This window comes from Hypomesus nipponensis, chromosome 18, assembly GCF_054491055.1.
Source record: "Hypomesus nipponensis isolate SF chromosome 18, ASM5449105v1, whole genome shotgun sequence".
In the NCBI taxonomy this organism is placed as follows: Eukaryota; Metazoa; Chordata; class Actinopteri; order Osmeriformes; family Osmeridae; genus Hypomesus; species Hypomesus nipponensis.
The window spans coordinates 2,148,853-2,165,096 of record NC_140378.1 but is presented as its reverse complement, the minus strand read 5'-3'; the positions used below and the strand labels follow the sequence as shown (position 1 = coordinate 2,165,096).

At 41.3% G+C, this 16,244-nt stretch overlaps 1 protein-coding gene across 1 annotated transcript in view; it reads left to right on the top strand.

Moving 5' to 3' along the window:
- Positions 1 to 16,244, top strand: part of LOC146250816 (adenosine receptor A1) — a 56,728-nt gene that overhangs the window by 28,702 nt on the left and 11,782 nt on the right. The window contains exons 3-4 of the mRNA XM_084679482.1: positions 9,251 to 9,729; positions 10,049 to 10,145. Of these exons, the coding sequence (XP_084535608.1) occupies positions 9,251 to 9,729; positions 10,049 to 10,145 (576 nt within the window). The remainder of the gene's footprint in view (positions 1 to 9,250; positions 9,730 to 10,048; positions 10,146 to 16,244) is intronic.

Here is a 16,244-nt window from a genome sequence, read left to right as displayed (position 1 = left end):
TGGTTACATTGTTTATGCTTTGTAGCCTAGGTGATCGATCGGAGAAAATGGCTGTAGCTAATTTTGAGAGGCATTATACACAAGTTTACGCGCCAAAACCAAGGGGCCACCATAACTCTACACATATGCAATTCATTTCCGCCGGAAGTGGTTTGCACAGCGTCTGCCGGTGTAAACACAGCCATTTGTCTATGCTAGCTTGGGATCACGGTTCTACTACTTTGACATACTTGTCGTTTGACATTTACTACTGGATACGTTGCCAACGTTGTCGCATGTACTTGTGGATATCGTCGTCGCCATACATCATTTTAGAGTAGATTTATATAAAGCTTTGGCCAGTCCATCATTTTGCAGATTTTAACATGGAGCAAAGGCAATGTCAGAAGATGACTTTAGTCGGTGATTCATCAGAACATTTGTTGTCTAGCTCTTCAATCTCTCAGCAAAATGTAGGCTAATTATTTGGCTAAAGGATGCCACACATATCAGACAGAAGTTGTTCTATAAATTTGTTGCCCAACATTAAAAACATTTATAGTCGGTTGGCTGATCGCGTTGTTGTACCCAGTCAAAGGAATGAACACACAGGAACTTCATGAACATTCAATGGTCTTGCCAGTTATCCTGGCAAAACATGTAGCATAATGTTCTTTATTTATCGCCAGGACACGGTCCAAGTAGCCAAGGCATACGTAACATTGAAAGCTAATTCGTTTGGAATTCCTAGGCTATACTTGATGTTACATGTTGATGTTCAGCCTATTCAATTTAACTTTATTTCAGAAGGACAAGACAGGCAGTACACTGTTATCCACATGTATGTGGCTTGTCACTGCCCGAAGTGCCTACGTATCTATCTATTATTCCTATGAACCCAGTTATGACTGCTTTAAACAAGTACCGGTTGGCTACACACCTCACTTTGAAAGGTTTGAATTATTATATCCACATAACAATGTATGATTATTAAATCCACTGCAACAATAGGACAAAGGAACACCAACAAAATGTGAATAGCCTACAGACAATAAGCATACTACTGTAGTGTAACAGGTAGAGGCGATTCTAGAGGCGATTCTAGGTTTTAAAACTGGTCGTAGCACTCTATCTAACCACTCGTTCAGGTGCTTTCTCGAGTGTTTGCAACCAACTACCGCACACGTCATTCCCGAACAACTTTTCTTCATGTTGTAAATTGTATATCCTCTTTGTCACTGCGATATCAGTGCTTTGTCGGCACAACGGAGCCAGCTAGCAAAACAAACCCAGCCCGCCAGAACGGAAGTGGATTGCATAAAGGGGAGCAGTTCAGGAAGTAAAGCGGAAACGGCTCAAAAACTTGTCTATAAAGGTGTGGATCATAGACATAATAAAGAGTAGACGCTGCATTGGCTGTTGGGCGCGAGAAATGTGTCCGCCATCTTGGAAAGGTCAAATTCCCAGTTGCGTAGCAGCAGAATAAACAAGATGCCGCAACACTGTGCAGCATATTCATGCTCTAATTGGCGAACCATCTTAAATAGGGCTCAGGGGATTACTTTTCACAAGTAATATTTACCATTACAGGACTATTTGTTGCATTTTGTAAATAGAATCTTACCAACGTTGAGAAATTTTTAGCAAGAATCTTTGATATTAGCCTACTGTACTGAAATTGTAGCTAGCAAGCTAGCCTAGCCCCCTATGTTTACTGGACCGGCCGGTGTATACCCGGCTATGAACTGAGACTTGATATGTCATATTCCATAACACTGACTTAGATTACACAACTGACACAAGAATGCTATTGTAGAAATAAAACAGATATTACTGGAAAACATTGGCCAGCGAATTTTACACAAGTGGCACCGACTGTAGGCATCAGGGCAGTCGCTATAGTAGGCTACTTGTACTTCTTCCACAATCCACCAAATTGGCCAAACAAGGCACGTACATTTAGCTTATAGTTTATATAATCTAGCAAGTTCATGTTGTTTTTCCAAATTTCACAGAAAGCTGCTAAAATCGAGGCTAAACAGTGCTACTACTGTCATAGCTGCCTATCAAAAACGGCCAAGCCGGACACGTAATTCTTTGCTCAAATAACTCACGTCACTCCCACAAACAAATTTGTCATAAGTAAAAGTTTAGACTTTTAATTGACAATATTGACAACACATTAAGAAACTTGTCTTTACTCATAATATCGTCTCCGATTTCAATTCGAAGCTGTGAATCTAACACCGAAGGCAATCTCCCATGGTCTCTGCTCTGGCTCCGCCTCGGAAAACAATGGATCCCGTTGCTGACGATACATTTATTTCCCCCTCCCAGTAATCCCTAACCAATGACATGTACTTTGAGCTTAAGTTGTCATGAGTATCTGGCAGTTTTTAGAAATAAAATCGGCAATCGGATGGCAAAGATATTGACGCGGGAACCATGGGCATTTTAATGCCCATATTTGAATGGTCCGGCAGGAAAGGGTTTAAAGGAAAGGCCCACTATGAATATTAAGATACACCGAAACATGTGGCCTGTATCATAGCTACATGTATGACCTTTGCAGCAAAAAAAACGGTGTGAAAATCAGTTTGGTAGTCAGTGCGGTATGATTAATTAAATGTGCTGACAGCTCATTGCCCCAACCAAACAGATTACACTGAGTGGAGCGATCGGACCTTTCCAAGATGGCGGCCCCACGTCTCGTCAGCGCCAGTAGGCAGTAGCGGCGATGCGGCGTCTATTCTTTATTATGTCTATGGTGTGGATATGTTCAATCTAACTTGCTCTGCCAATTTCTCCTCTATTTTTTCCATCATAAACAGCTGTTGAGCGTTCACTGAAAATTCAAAACAATGAAGTCATCGACGCGTGCCGTCTATCAAGCCAATCACACTTGCGCAACACTATGTGACGACATCAGCGCCAGTAGAAATTTCTCCTGGTAGGCGACACTTTCAAGTGACGGTTAAAAGTGTAAACCGTGACGCCATTTCTGACCGCGACCTTTTCAAAAGTGTCTACGACCTAAGTATAAATTGGGCTTAAGCGTTTCAGTCTGCACTTACGTACACACCCATGTAAATCTCAGAAACGGTTTGAACAAGTAATGAAACATAATCAGTGATATTGAAAAAAGTTGAATAGATATCAAAAAGCTGAATTATTTTAAAATAGTTGAGGGTTTTGTCAACATTTTAAATTTTAAATGGTGGCTCTAGCTGAAAGATTGAGGAAGAAGAAGGATTTGGAAGTTAAATACGTTTTAAGAAGTTTGAGAGGATTTGAAAGAAAACTACATTGGAAACTCATGTAAAAAATATTATGAATATAGATTTATATTAATTCAAGCATAAGAGGTACAAAGCTGAAAAGTAACAGCACCCATGGCCTGAAACTGCTGAATTTTTGATAACTAAACGGTTTTAATAGCTGAAGATTTGAAGGCGCTGAAAGGTACCACAGAAGAAATAGAAGATAAATAAGTTGATTGAAGATTCAAAGAACAATACTTTGAATGCTGAAGCAACATTCCAACAATTACAAATGGAAACAGCTAATATACATAAAAACTCAGTAATAATCCCTAAAGGTGTAGGCCTACTGGCCGTTGTTTACAATCAGTGTTGGGGAGTAACGGAATACATGTGCTGGCGTTACGTAGCTGTTCACTGTATTCCGTTACAGTTACATTTTAAATAGTTGGTATTTAGAATACAGTTACAACGTTGAAATCAATGGATTACATTACAATACTTATCTGTTTCACAAGTTTATTCACTCTCAATTAATTAAGGCAACTCCTTGTGTTTCCCAAAACTTCTATCTGGTGGTTTCTACACTGTACGAAAACCACTACGTCTATCGCTCCCTTGTCATTGCCTCTCGTTCTTTCCTTCTGCAATGCTATTGGCTAAGCCAATGTATGGACATCAAATGCACGGGGGATGCAAACTCTCGTACCATGGTTGGACAATGCATGCCCCCATCCACTGTCACGTAGTTATTAACAGACACGTACGAGGTCTCTTTTGGAAGTCGCTTTGGATAAAAGCGTCTGCTAAATGCATAAATGTAAATGTTCTCCTTACGAGCATGTTAGGGAAACACACATAAGAAATAACGATGGTTCGTTATTTTGCTAGTAGAGAACCCTCGTAACCAGGGGTGCAACTACCCAGTGTCAGAGGGGTATGCAGCAACAATTTTGGCGCCCCCCCCCAAAAAAATAAATAAGTGTGCCGGACATCATCATGTATAGGCTTTAAATAATAAAGGTTTATTTTAAAGTATATCAGCCACTGTAGGCCTACCATAATTATAAATAATTATATATGTGTATATATAGCATAGGTAGATTCAGGGCTCGACAAATTGTGGCAACCATATTGTGACAAGTGGTAACCTAATCATCACCCCTGGCAACCAAATTATTGTAGCCTATTTTTTTCATGTACTTTATTTTCATTACAAATAATCATCATTGATGGCATTCGAGCATATGCTTTGCGGATGTTTAAATTTGCATTCTGATTTGTTTACTACGTCCCCACTGTCAGACATAGGCTAATTGTTATATTTCCCACATGCAGGGTTTGATACAGAAATTCATTTTTCATTTGCAATGGCAAGATTAGCTTAGCCTATAACAAAACATGTTAAATTATTTCGATTTGGCATTAGAACTAATCAGACTTCATCTGTAAGCAACCCCACTTTAGCTCACGTTAGCAAACACTAGCTGGTCTGGCAGTCTGTTAACATGAATATTTGCAAGTCTCCAAGTTTGGTAGAAAATCTATGCATGATTTGCACTGTGCATGATTGATGTAAACCAGAGTTATTGCATTATGTTTTCCAGATTCTTGTCATTTATTGTACATGCTACCTTACATTTTCCGGTTTTCAGCTCAGCAACCTCGGTTTTGCATATTCTAAACTAGCCTTAAACCCAAATTTGGCTGCTACATTCCCAGTGTTAGCAAACGCTAGCTAGTCTGTTAACATGAATATTTGCAAGCCTCCAAGCACAAACGTCACACTTTAAATCCTACCTGTTGCCTTTAACCATCCACTTATTTACTACTACTGTTGCATCCCTTGACATGTCATCTCCTTTTCCCTCTTTCTTTTTCTATTTTTAACCCCCGACAACTGTTTTGATTTGTCCATCATTTTCCATAGACGACAACTCAATACTCGTAACTGCTCGTTCGGGACTCACGGCGCCCCCGCTCCCTCTAGATGTCAAAATTCTATTTTATGAGATAGGGCACCTACCCTAGCGGTTCTAAAATGTTTTATAACATTGAAACGCACAACAGCAGCTATAAATAGAAAATACCCCAAAAATATGTAATATTTTTAAATTTATTAATTTTTACCATTGCTTTGGCGCCCCCATGGTGCGGCGCCCCTATGCCGCATTCCTGCCCTTTAAAGTAATCCAAGTAATCCAAGCAGTGGCGGTTCTAACACAATTTTTCTGGGTGGGGCCAGGGAGGGGGGGCGTGTTTAATCAGAGGGGCACATTAAAAAACGGAAACAAATGATATTTAAACATTAAATACTTTAATTTTGCTTTACATGAAAATCACACAAATGGGTCTGGCTCTCCCTCTTTCAGCTCCTCAGCTCTCTGAATACCTTGATATGTTTCTCTCACTTGTTTATTTACTGGGGCAAAAAAGGCTGCAATGTCCCTTCCTTGTTTCATGATGACTACTAGAAAACGAAAAACGAAAATAAAAAATATATATAGATATATATTACGGGTTGGTAATGAATAATCGATGATCGATTAATTGTCATTACGAATTCATTCGATTACAAATCCAAGCCTAATTAATAATTGTTGTATTCCCACGTATTATGAGAACAACATTTTAGCTACCTCAATGACCTCCCTGGATTCAAATCCCACAGACTGGTGGAAAAACAACGCAGACAGATACCCAAGACTGGCTAAATTGGCACAGTGCAATCCATGTACACCCGCGACCTCCGTTCCGTCTGAACTAGTTTTTTCAGCTGCCGGACTGACAGTGAATTGACTGCGCACACGTCTTACCCGAGAACATGTGAATATGTTGATTTTCATGAACAAAAACACATAGATAGGCCTGTGATAGGTGATGTATGCCCAGGCAGTCCATGCTGTCTAATAGCCTGATGTTTGTTAGCCATTTCTCAGAGCCTACAGTAGGCTAGCCTGTAAGGTAGTTATAGCCTACTTTTTGCTAAGAAGTTGCCACAACTGTCAGTTCAAAACAATGATCTTATATGGCATTAAGCCATGTTTTGAGTCTGATGACCAGTCAGCTTCGCTCATAGTTTTACGTTAAGTAGAGTAGGCCAAGTTAAAACTCAATTGTCAAGTAATTAGGCTTCCGCCAGCGCCGACAAGCCTGACGTTTAAACGGATGGAAGTCATTAGACTGTGTTTATTTATAAGTATTTGCCAATCTTATTCTTATTTATTCATTTTTCAAAGGTCTATGCCGTAGCCAGGCAGTGATGCGTTGTAATTACTACCTGTTAAAATCCGTCTGATGGCATAATGCGCTGTGAAAAATAAAGTTGACTACAAAATGGCATATTTCCATAATAATAATAATAAAGCTATTTTTGAGAAATATCAGTCCTGTTGTGTGCGTTTTTGACCTTAATGCGAAGGGGGTGATGGGTGGGGGGAAAACCATGAGGGGGGTGGGGAGTGACGTCATGCCTTAGCAAATAATCGATTAATTGTTCAATAACGTTATAAATAGTCGAACATGAAATCTTCTGTAAAGTCCCATCCCTTATATATATATACAGTGCCTTGCGAAAGTATTGGCCCCCCTTGAACTTTTTGACCTTTTGCCACATTTCAGGCTCCAAACATAAAAATATATATATAAAAAAACGTTTTTTGAAAAAATCAACAACAAGTGGGACACAATCATGAAGTGGAACGAAATTTATTGGATATTTAAAACTTTAACAAATCAAAAACTGAAAAATTGGGCGTGCAAAAGTATTTGGCCCCCTTAACTTAATACTTTGTTGCGCCTTTTGCTGCGATTACAGCTGTAAGTCGCTTGGGGTATGTCTCTATCTGTTGTGCACATCCAGAGACTGACATTTTTGCCCATTCCTCCTTGCAAAACAGCTCAAGCTCTGTGAGGTTGGATGGAGAGCGTTTGTGAACAGCAGTTTACAGTTCTTTCCACAGATTCTCGATTGTATTCAGGTCTGGACTTTGACTTGGCCATTCTAACACCTGGATATGTTTATTTGTAAACCATTCCATGGTAGATTTTGGATCATTGTCATCATTGGAAGACAAATCTCCGTCCCAGTCTCAGGTCTTTTGCAGACTCGATCAGGTTTTCTTCCAGAATGGTCCTGTATTTGGCTCCATCCATCTTCCCATCAATTTTAACCATCTTCCCTGTCCCTGCTGAAGAAAAGCAGGCCCAAACCATGATGCTGCCACCACCATGTTCGACAATGGGGATGGTGTGTTCAGAGTGATGAGCTGTGTTGCTTTTACGCCAAACATAACGTTTTGCATTCTTGCCAAAAAGTTCAATTTTGGATTCATCTGACCAGAGCATCTTCTTCCACATGTTTGGTGTGTTTCCCAGGTGGCTTTTGGCAAACTTTAAATGACACTTTATGGATATCTTTAAGAAATGTCTTTCTTCTTGCCACTCTTCCATAAAGGCCAGATTTGTGCAGTATACGACTGATTGTTGTCCTATGGATAGAGTCTCCCACCTCAGCTGTAGATCTCTGCAGTTCATCCAGAGTGATCATGGGCCTTTTGGCTGCATCTCTGATCAGTCTTCTCCTTGTATGAGCTAAAGGTTTAGAGGGACGGCCGGGTCTTCGTAGATTTGCAGTGGTCTGATACAACTTCCATTTCAATATTATCACTTGCACAGTGCTCCTTGGGATGTTTGAAGCTTGGGAAATCTTTGTGTATCCAAACCCGGCTTTAAACTTCTCCACAACAGTATCTCGGACCTGCCTGGTGTGTTCCTTGTTCTTCATGATGCTCTCTGCGCTTTAAACGGACCTCTGAGACTATCACACAGCAGGTGCATTTATACGGAGACTTGATTACACAGAGGTGGATTCTATTTATCATCATTAGTCATTTAGGTCAACATTGGATCATTCAGAGATCCTCACTGAACTTCTGGAGAGTGTTTGCTGCACTGAAAGTAAAGGGTCCAAATACTTTTGCACACCAAACTTTTCAGTTTTTGATTTGTTAAAAAAGTTTGAAATATCCAATACATTTTGTTCCACTTCATGATTGTGTCCCACTTGTTGATAAAAAAGAAAATAAAAATGTTTTATATCTTTAGGTTTGAAGCCTAAAATGTGGCAAAACGTCAAAAAGTTCAAGGGGGGCCAATACTTTCGCAAGGCACTGTATATATATTCAGTCAGCTCAGGGGGGGCCAGGGACAATTTTACAGGGGCACTGCCCCCTGTAGGCCCAAGTGTAAACCCACCCCTGAATCCAAGTATTCAGAATACGTTACTCAATCTGAATAACGTATTCTGTGTAAAAAAAATACATTTTTGGGCATGTATTCTGTTACAAAATATGTTTTGAAAGTATCCTTCCCAACACTGTTTACAGTCTAACACTACTCTCATGTGCTAGCCTGACGTTGTCATACTCATAATTCTAGTCAGAATATGAGTCTGAAAACTTTCCGTTGGGCTGTGACTACGGGGCGTGTTTCAACCAAACTCGTAAAACAAATGCCTCTACGCTCAATTGGATAGACCTACAACCAATCAGAGCAACATAATGTTTGTTGAAAACGAATTCAACCCAAGGACTCTTTCGTGACGTTGTTGATTACGTTACTGTTGATCATCTGTCCATCATTGATAAAGCCCGCCCTGGCAATTTCATTGGTCCGCCCAGATCCTGGTTTTATGTAGTTGTTCCCAATACGAGACCCTCCAGACCCAACTTCCCGACCAAATTTTTTTGGGGCGGGGAGAAGTTGGGCTGGCAGCCAGGCTACTCATGTGCCGCTTCTCCAGACACAACCACTCCCTGTGCCGCCTATTCCATGGCACATTTTACAGAATCTCTGCAAGCTGCACCTAAGGTGACAGGAAAAACATAAAATGGCCAGACAATTAGCCATTAGATTGCTACGTGACGACCATTTAGCAGAACCATGGTTGGGCCCCATGTCTCTATGTTTCTCTCACTCTCTGTACACAGTTTTTCTTTTGTTTTTTTTAGGTACAAGGACTTGGCCACTCAGAGGAGTTTGTCGATTGCCGTAATCCTCTGCTGGGCCATATCATGCCTGCTAGGTTTCGCTCCTCTGTTTGTCAGGAACAACTACAGCAACCTGGCAACCCTCACCAACACAACCACCACCTCCTCTTCCCTTGACACCTCCTACCCCCTCCCACACTGCACCTTTCTATCTGTTGTCTCCCTCCCATTCATGGTTTACTTCAACTTCCTGGGTTGTGTTCTGGTGCCCCTGCTGGTCATGACCTTGCTCTACGCTCGTCTCTTCTGGTGCCTCCAGGGCCGTCTGCGAGACAGTCTGCCCCAGGCTCGGGCCTCCTTGCTTAGGGAGAGGAGGCTGGCTAGCTCCTTGGCACTGGTGCTGGTCCTCTTTGCTGGCTGTTGGATGCCACTGCACATAATGAACTGTGCTCTTCTGATACGGGGTCCTCAGGCTGTCCCAAAGGAGGCATTGTATGCAGGCAAGTCTGATTCGCCTTGAATCAGTTTGGCTGTGTTTGGATGTAGTTAAGTACATATTAAGCCTAACTGCATAATTTGGTAGTCTAATTACATAACTCATTTTTAACAGTTATTAAATACCATTTTAAATAAAATAGTATCCTTTAAATTAAAGACCGTAATTGTATTTCAAGTATATATTATATTGAGTAAATATATATTTTGTAATATATAAATACTTTTGAAAAAATACAAAAAATGCTTAAGTACTCTGAAGTGTTCATTATAATGATAACTAAAGTATCGTGTCACAAGTACAGTATACTATATTTTCCACAGGTATCCTGTTGTCCCATGCTAACTCAGCAGTCAATCCGGTGGTCTATGCTTATCGCATACCCAAGATCCAGCAGGCCTACCGCCAAATATGGAGATGGTGCGTGCAGGGGGCGGCCTGTTGCTATAAGGAAGAGAGTGGTAATATGTCATTGACAGGGAGTGGAGCCAATCGCAACACAGTGTATGTTTCAGGAGCAAGAACCACACCCTGAAAATCCAAATGGAGAGTATATGTTGGGATGTTATCCTTTTGGGACTTTTTCGGATATTTAGCTTTCCAGCCAAGCCAATTTAATTAATGATTGTAGATTTTTATTGTCAGTTATAATTTTGGAGGGAATTTCGGAATATGTTTGAGCTGTTCCACTTATCTTGACCTCAATAACTTTTCCTTTGTCACAAATCCTACCTGTCACTTCTCTATCCAAGTTTTTTTCTCCATGGCTCCACTAGAGGGTGGTAACTACTAAGAGACAACATTTTGTTGGTCATCTCTTTCAATTAACATAGTGCCACCATGTGGTTCATGATTGGATAGAATCAGATGCATTTTCACTTCAAAGAATGAGATGCTTCACATACTTCAGAATTCAGCAATTTATTTTTTATGTGTATTCTTACCTGATAAATGTCAAAACAACATTAATGCTTACATGTGCATATTTGTTTGTGACATAACTTTTTAAAACTAATGTCCTTGCACACTTTTGAAAAAAGTTATCATTTATATTATAATTAGTGACAAGCACAATGACAAGATCTTTCGAGCAGCACATACATATGGACAGGCAGTTGTGGCACATCTATTTTTTAACGTGTCAGTGTTCATACTGTATATCCACATATGTGAATGTGTCTTATCAACAACGACAAAATCTTAACATGAACTTAACAATAAACCACTGTGTGGATAATCAACATCCTACCAGTATCATCTTTATTTTTAGATGCAAGAAAAGCAGAGCACTTGGATGGAAGCTAGTGAGGTCCTCAGGGAAGGCAATAGACTGTATAGTTATCACCTGAGACGGGGTGCCATCCCTCCCACCAAACTATACAACCTACTACCTCAACCTGAGACTACCCAATCTCTAAAAGTTACAATATACATAATACTGTTTGGTTGTTGTCCAAAGTGAAACTTTCCCAGAAAGTCTGTTTGGATCCAACCCTGCATGATGGACCGGATGAATGGCCTATCCATCAAGTAAAGGTAATTGATTGTTGGCTGACTCAGCTGTCACCTTAAGAAAGACAGTAGATTGTATAGTTATCTCAGAGGGAGGTTGCACTCCTCCACAACTATTCAATCTACTACCTCAGCCCCAAGGACAGCAGCACCAGGCAGCAGTCATGATGTCAGATAACACACATACAGCTATTACGCCTGTATAGAGAGGGAGATAAACAGAGAGAGACTGTTAGTTAGCTCGGTCTAGTTTACCAGGGTCATACATGAAACGTATGAGACCAAACATATTGTCCTGAGGTAAGCAGAGCTGACACTGACTTGTTGGGGTTTGTTTTTGAGGCCAGCAGATTGTTTGATATATGGATACACTATTGTGTTCCCAGATACAGACCCCCTGCTTCGACGAGTGTAATGTGTTTTTTTACAAGGTCTCTCCTTTCTTTCTACTGAGCCTTCATTTGGATCGGTTTCTGGAATTGTTTCAAAATCAGGACTTAAGTGCTTAGCAACTGAAGTCTTCGACTGCCAAAATTTTTGAAATGTTTAACACCTCGATACGATGGAGGATAACCGTGAAAGAGACGTACATACACATTGGCATGTCTTATGTAAATCTGTCAGAGAAACCATGTAACAAGTATAGATAAACTACACGTAAAAAGCACCAAAAGAAATAGGAAACTGAAATGTCAGGCAGATACGGAAGAGGGAAAGGGCTGAAGTGTGAAAACCCAAGGAATAACTCACTGGCTTCCCGAGACTCTGGCATGTGATCGAGAGACGGAGGGAGGGAAAAAAGCTACCGACAGTGCCAGGAATTTGTTTCCGTTTTAGCCAAAAAATCTGAGCTCATTCCAGCAGGCTGGCCCTTTGCATGCTGCTGTTTTCTCAGATGGTGGTACACACACAGATGCCTGAAAATATGGCTGCTACCAGCTGCCTTCGATTGAACACAAGGCATGGATACTGCTCCACAAACAAAACAAGAAAACAAAATGGCCTCTTTTGCGTCAGCCATTTTAGGTCCATTCCTACACAATTGTGTTACACATGAACCTGTTTTTTATTGCACCTATTCTAACCAGCGGTCCTTTTTCTGTCTTCTAAAGACAGCAATTGGGACACAATGTTCCAATGGATACAGAAAAACTGAGAATAAATGGCAGGCAAAGATTCAACGTATGCTCATAAAAATGGCAGAGACGTCTTTGGCCATATTGCAGAAAACAAATGACGCAGTATCCCTGACTGGATACATGACGACTAAGTAAAAAATACATAAATGTTACATATTATTATTACTTTACTTGCTATAAATTGTTTCTGTGCCACTTGTACACATAGGTTGTATTCAGTATACGTAGAAAATAAAAAATAGAACCAAATTCTGTTCTAGTCTAGAAAGATCATGATAAATTTCCAAAAGCCACTTCAGATTCTAATTTCCTGCAAACTGAACACAACACTGCTGATTCTATGATGGCTCTTTTGAGATACTAGCTTAATTGGAAGCAAGGCAAGCAGGCACAAGAGGGGCATCTGCAAGTATCTCCCCTGGCACAGCAGCTGAAGGGGTTTTAACGGGTGGCAGCCTAGATGCCAGGCCTGGGGGTGGGGTGGGGAGTGAGGGCAGACATAGTGAAGGAGGGGTGCGTCAGGGTTGGAACCCACTTTGCATAAATTAGTATGAGAGCCAGGGCCCCAGGAGATGGCAACCAGCCCCTCATTAGCATGCAGAGGACCTCTCCAGTATGATTGCACCAGACAGACAGACAGGTGTAACGTTGGCACTGAGCCCAACTCTGCCACCATAGGACTGGCCAAATCTACACATACACCATGTTTGGTTGCCAATGACTCTCAATCAATAGTAGAGATAGATATTGTCTGGAAGGCCGAGATAGAGACACTGTGAAATGTAGTGAGGTTGTGAAAAGGGCAGACCAGAAAGCTACTTGGCTTAGTGTAAGTTGCAAGAATAGCAACGCTCTGCAAATAAAAGGGCTTTTGGGTTACAGTTCTGCAGTGTGGTAGTGGAAACAACATTTTAATTAGTCATCAATGTTTTTGCAATTTTGGAGAGAGAGGGGAAAACTTGATCCAACTGTACCTCAAACTTTAACACGCAAGTTGTTTACACAGGCCAACGGTTGTCATTCTGACTTGACTGTCTATTGTCACTTGTCTTTACCAGATTTGGTCTAATTCCAAACACTGAAGCTATATTCTCTAATTCCATGAACACCAAACGTGTACAGTCATGTGGGGACCATTAGACTCTGGCCTTTGCCTCTGGCTATCAGCTTTGTCTTTGAAACAGGGCACACACACAAATTTGACATGACCCAGTAGAGCAGCTGCATTTAGGAGTTTATTCTATTTGCTAAAAGTTCAAAACCGAGCCAAAAGTCTGGTTCATATAGTTGGTCTAATGTAATCTCTCTATGATACATATGTTCAAATAGTCTATGTTTTCTATGTCATGCAATGATTGAATAACAGCATTTGAAAGGACTAAAAACGTAATGTTGTGTCCTCTTTTGGCCCCTGATATCTTGCTTCCGTCATGGGCTAATCAGGAAATGTTTCTCTGGGGTTGATTTCCTGGTCTAGTAGGTGCTAACCCAGCCAAGGAAGATGAGATAACGCTCCCAAACTACTGCCTTATCAGCAATGTGAAACTGGGGTCAAATTTCAATCTGTAACACTCTCCTAACTCTCTCATATGATACAGTGTAAATGTATATTTGTGACAGCACTTTGTTGTAATATAAGCCTTGCCCATAGGTCATTTGACAATGTGTAAACTAACTTGTGTTTAATGCTGTCATTTTAATTTTGTGGAATAACCTTGTTAGTTTTAAAGCAGCATACGGTGATATAGAATTTCACTAGTTGCCTGTGTTATTATAATGCTTTACACTTTTTATTCATTGCCATGCAATGCCAGGTCTGTGTTCAAAGAATATAGTTGTAGAAAACAGAGCTACGTGTGAAAACACAAAAACCTTGACAACAGAAAAAAAACTGACGACAACTGTGCAACTGTATTACGATGTAACTGGAGACCCCTGACTATACTAAGATGTAGGACTCCAAAGCAAACAGAACACAGAAAACCCAAGCCGTTTTGAAAGCCAAGACACTGTCAGTGTTTAAAATTGTAGAGAGGGATTGTCATCATCAAACACAGCACCCTCTTTTTGTTCATCTGACACAAAATGGCTGCCTTGTCATTCACTAATGTAGCCATCACGGATACCTTTTTCTGGCAAAGAGGTCATTCTCTCAGCCAAGCCGTTGGAAGTCTTGAAAACGCGGCAAGTCATTCTTTCTTTCTTGCCTCATCCCGCGACTCAAAAAAGATAATCAAAGGCAAAACTATTTCGCTGAAACGATACAGTAGGCCTTTGCTCTCTCTCCTCCAGTCGCAAGGACGCAAGAGTCATCAGATTTACTCCTCAGCCAATCCAGGAACACATTCATCAATTAGCAAATCATGCCAACAGACGTAAAACCTCCGCCAAAACCCCCACCAAAAAAGAAGTAACATATTTGAAAGAGAGACAGGCGAAATACCTAAAGGATCGACGGGTCTGTCCACAAGGCAAGATGAATGCTTGGCACAGCCACAACCGCGGGGGGAACCAGACGATTGGTACGGCTTCTTGTGGTTTTCTCTCTCTCTCTCCCTCGCTCTCTCACTCTCTCTCTCTCTGCCCAGTGCCAAGTAATGGGCAGCGTCTGTGTGCCAGGCAGAATTTAAATGAGACACGGAAGGAGGTGGCAAATGTGAGGGGGTGGGGGCTTGGTGGTGGCAGGCATAGGGAGAAGGTGGTTCCTGCGACAGAATGCCCCACAATCAATGGCATATTGACGAATACGACACTAGTAGACATAACTTCCCGGGTAAACTCCAGCCCCCCCACTTTAACTGGTGACTGATATTGGCCGGGTTTCCCAGATTCGTTAAGAAGCTCTTAATGCTAAGATCTTCTTAGGAACGTTCTAAGAGTGCTGTAGAACGCTCTTAGAACATTCCTAAGAAGCTCTTAGCGTTAAGAGCTTTTTAACGAATCTGGGAAACCCGGCCATTGTCTGTCCGTTACAGGAGTCAACATAGGGAGCCAGGGAGTGTTCGTTTGATATTGTTATGCCAGCTTTTCCATGCCCATTCACAGAGGAATGCCTCTTTATGAATTACAGACTGATGGGGGGGATAGTATGTGTGTCTGGGAGGGTGAGGGTAGGAGGCGACTGAACCCATTTGGTACCCACTTGGCGAGGTGCCCACTTGTCTTGCGCTCCACATCAACGCACACACTAGGTACTATACTGAGCTGAGCAAAACACCAGGTGACACCAGGATGTGATAAATACAACATGTGTATGGTACATAAGAGCAGGTCAGAGACTGAGCATTTAAATTCACAAAATTGTGCAATGTAACCTACTTTAACTTAGTTCTCAGATTCTGTTGGCTCTATTCCAACCCCACCCCCCTACTCTCAGTTGTTTTCTCTATGTCTCGCTAGTCGTCCCCCCTTTCCCCTTTGTGCTCTTAGTTCTTAGTTGAGCTGACACACACACACACATGCATTCAAACATCCTGAAATGCACACACACACTCGATCACAAATATGTGTATTTCTCCCCCAAAATTGTGTTAAGCATACTCGTGTCCTGCGTTAGCCAAAGCACTTCCTGTTGCTTTTTCTTGGCTGTGGCCATAGAGCAAAGATATCGACCAATCAGCCGAGTGGTGGCTGAAAGCAGGATGTGAGCCAGGCTGCCTCCAGGAGTGAAAAAAACATCAGCATTATGAGGCAACATGAGGAGTTCATCTGAGGATAGGAGAAGGCGGAGAAAAATGCTGTCCTCACCACGCCTTTCTCTCTATTTCTCTTTTTTTCTTCATTCTCCTTCTCTCTTAGTGTCTCTGTCGATTTCTGTCATCGCTCCCCTGTTCCCTTCTCCCATTCCTTCTCTCTCTGTAACAAAAAC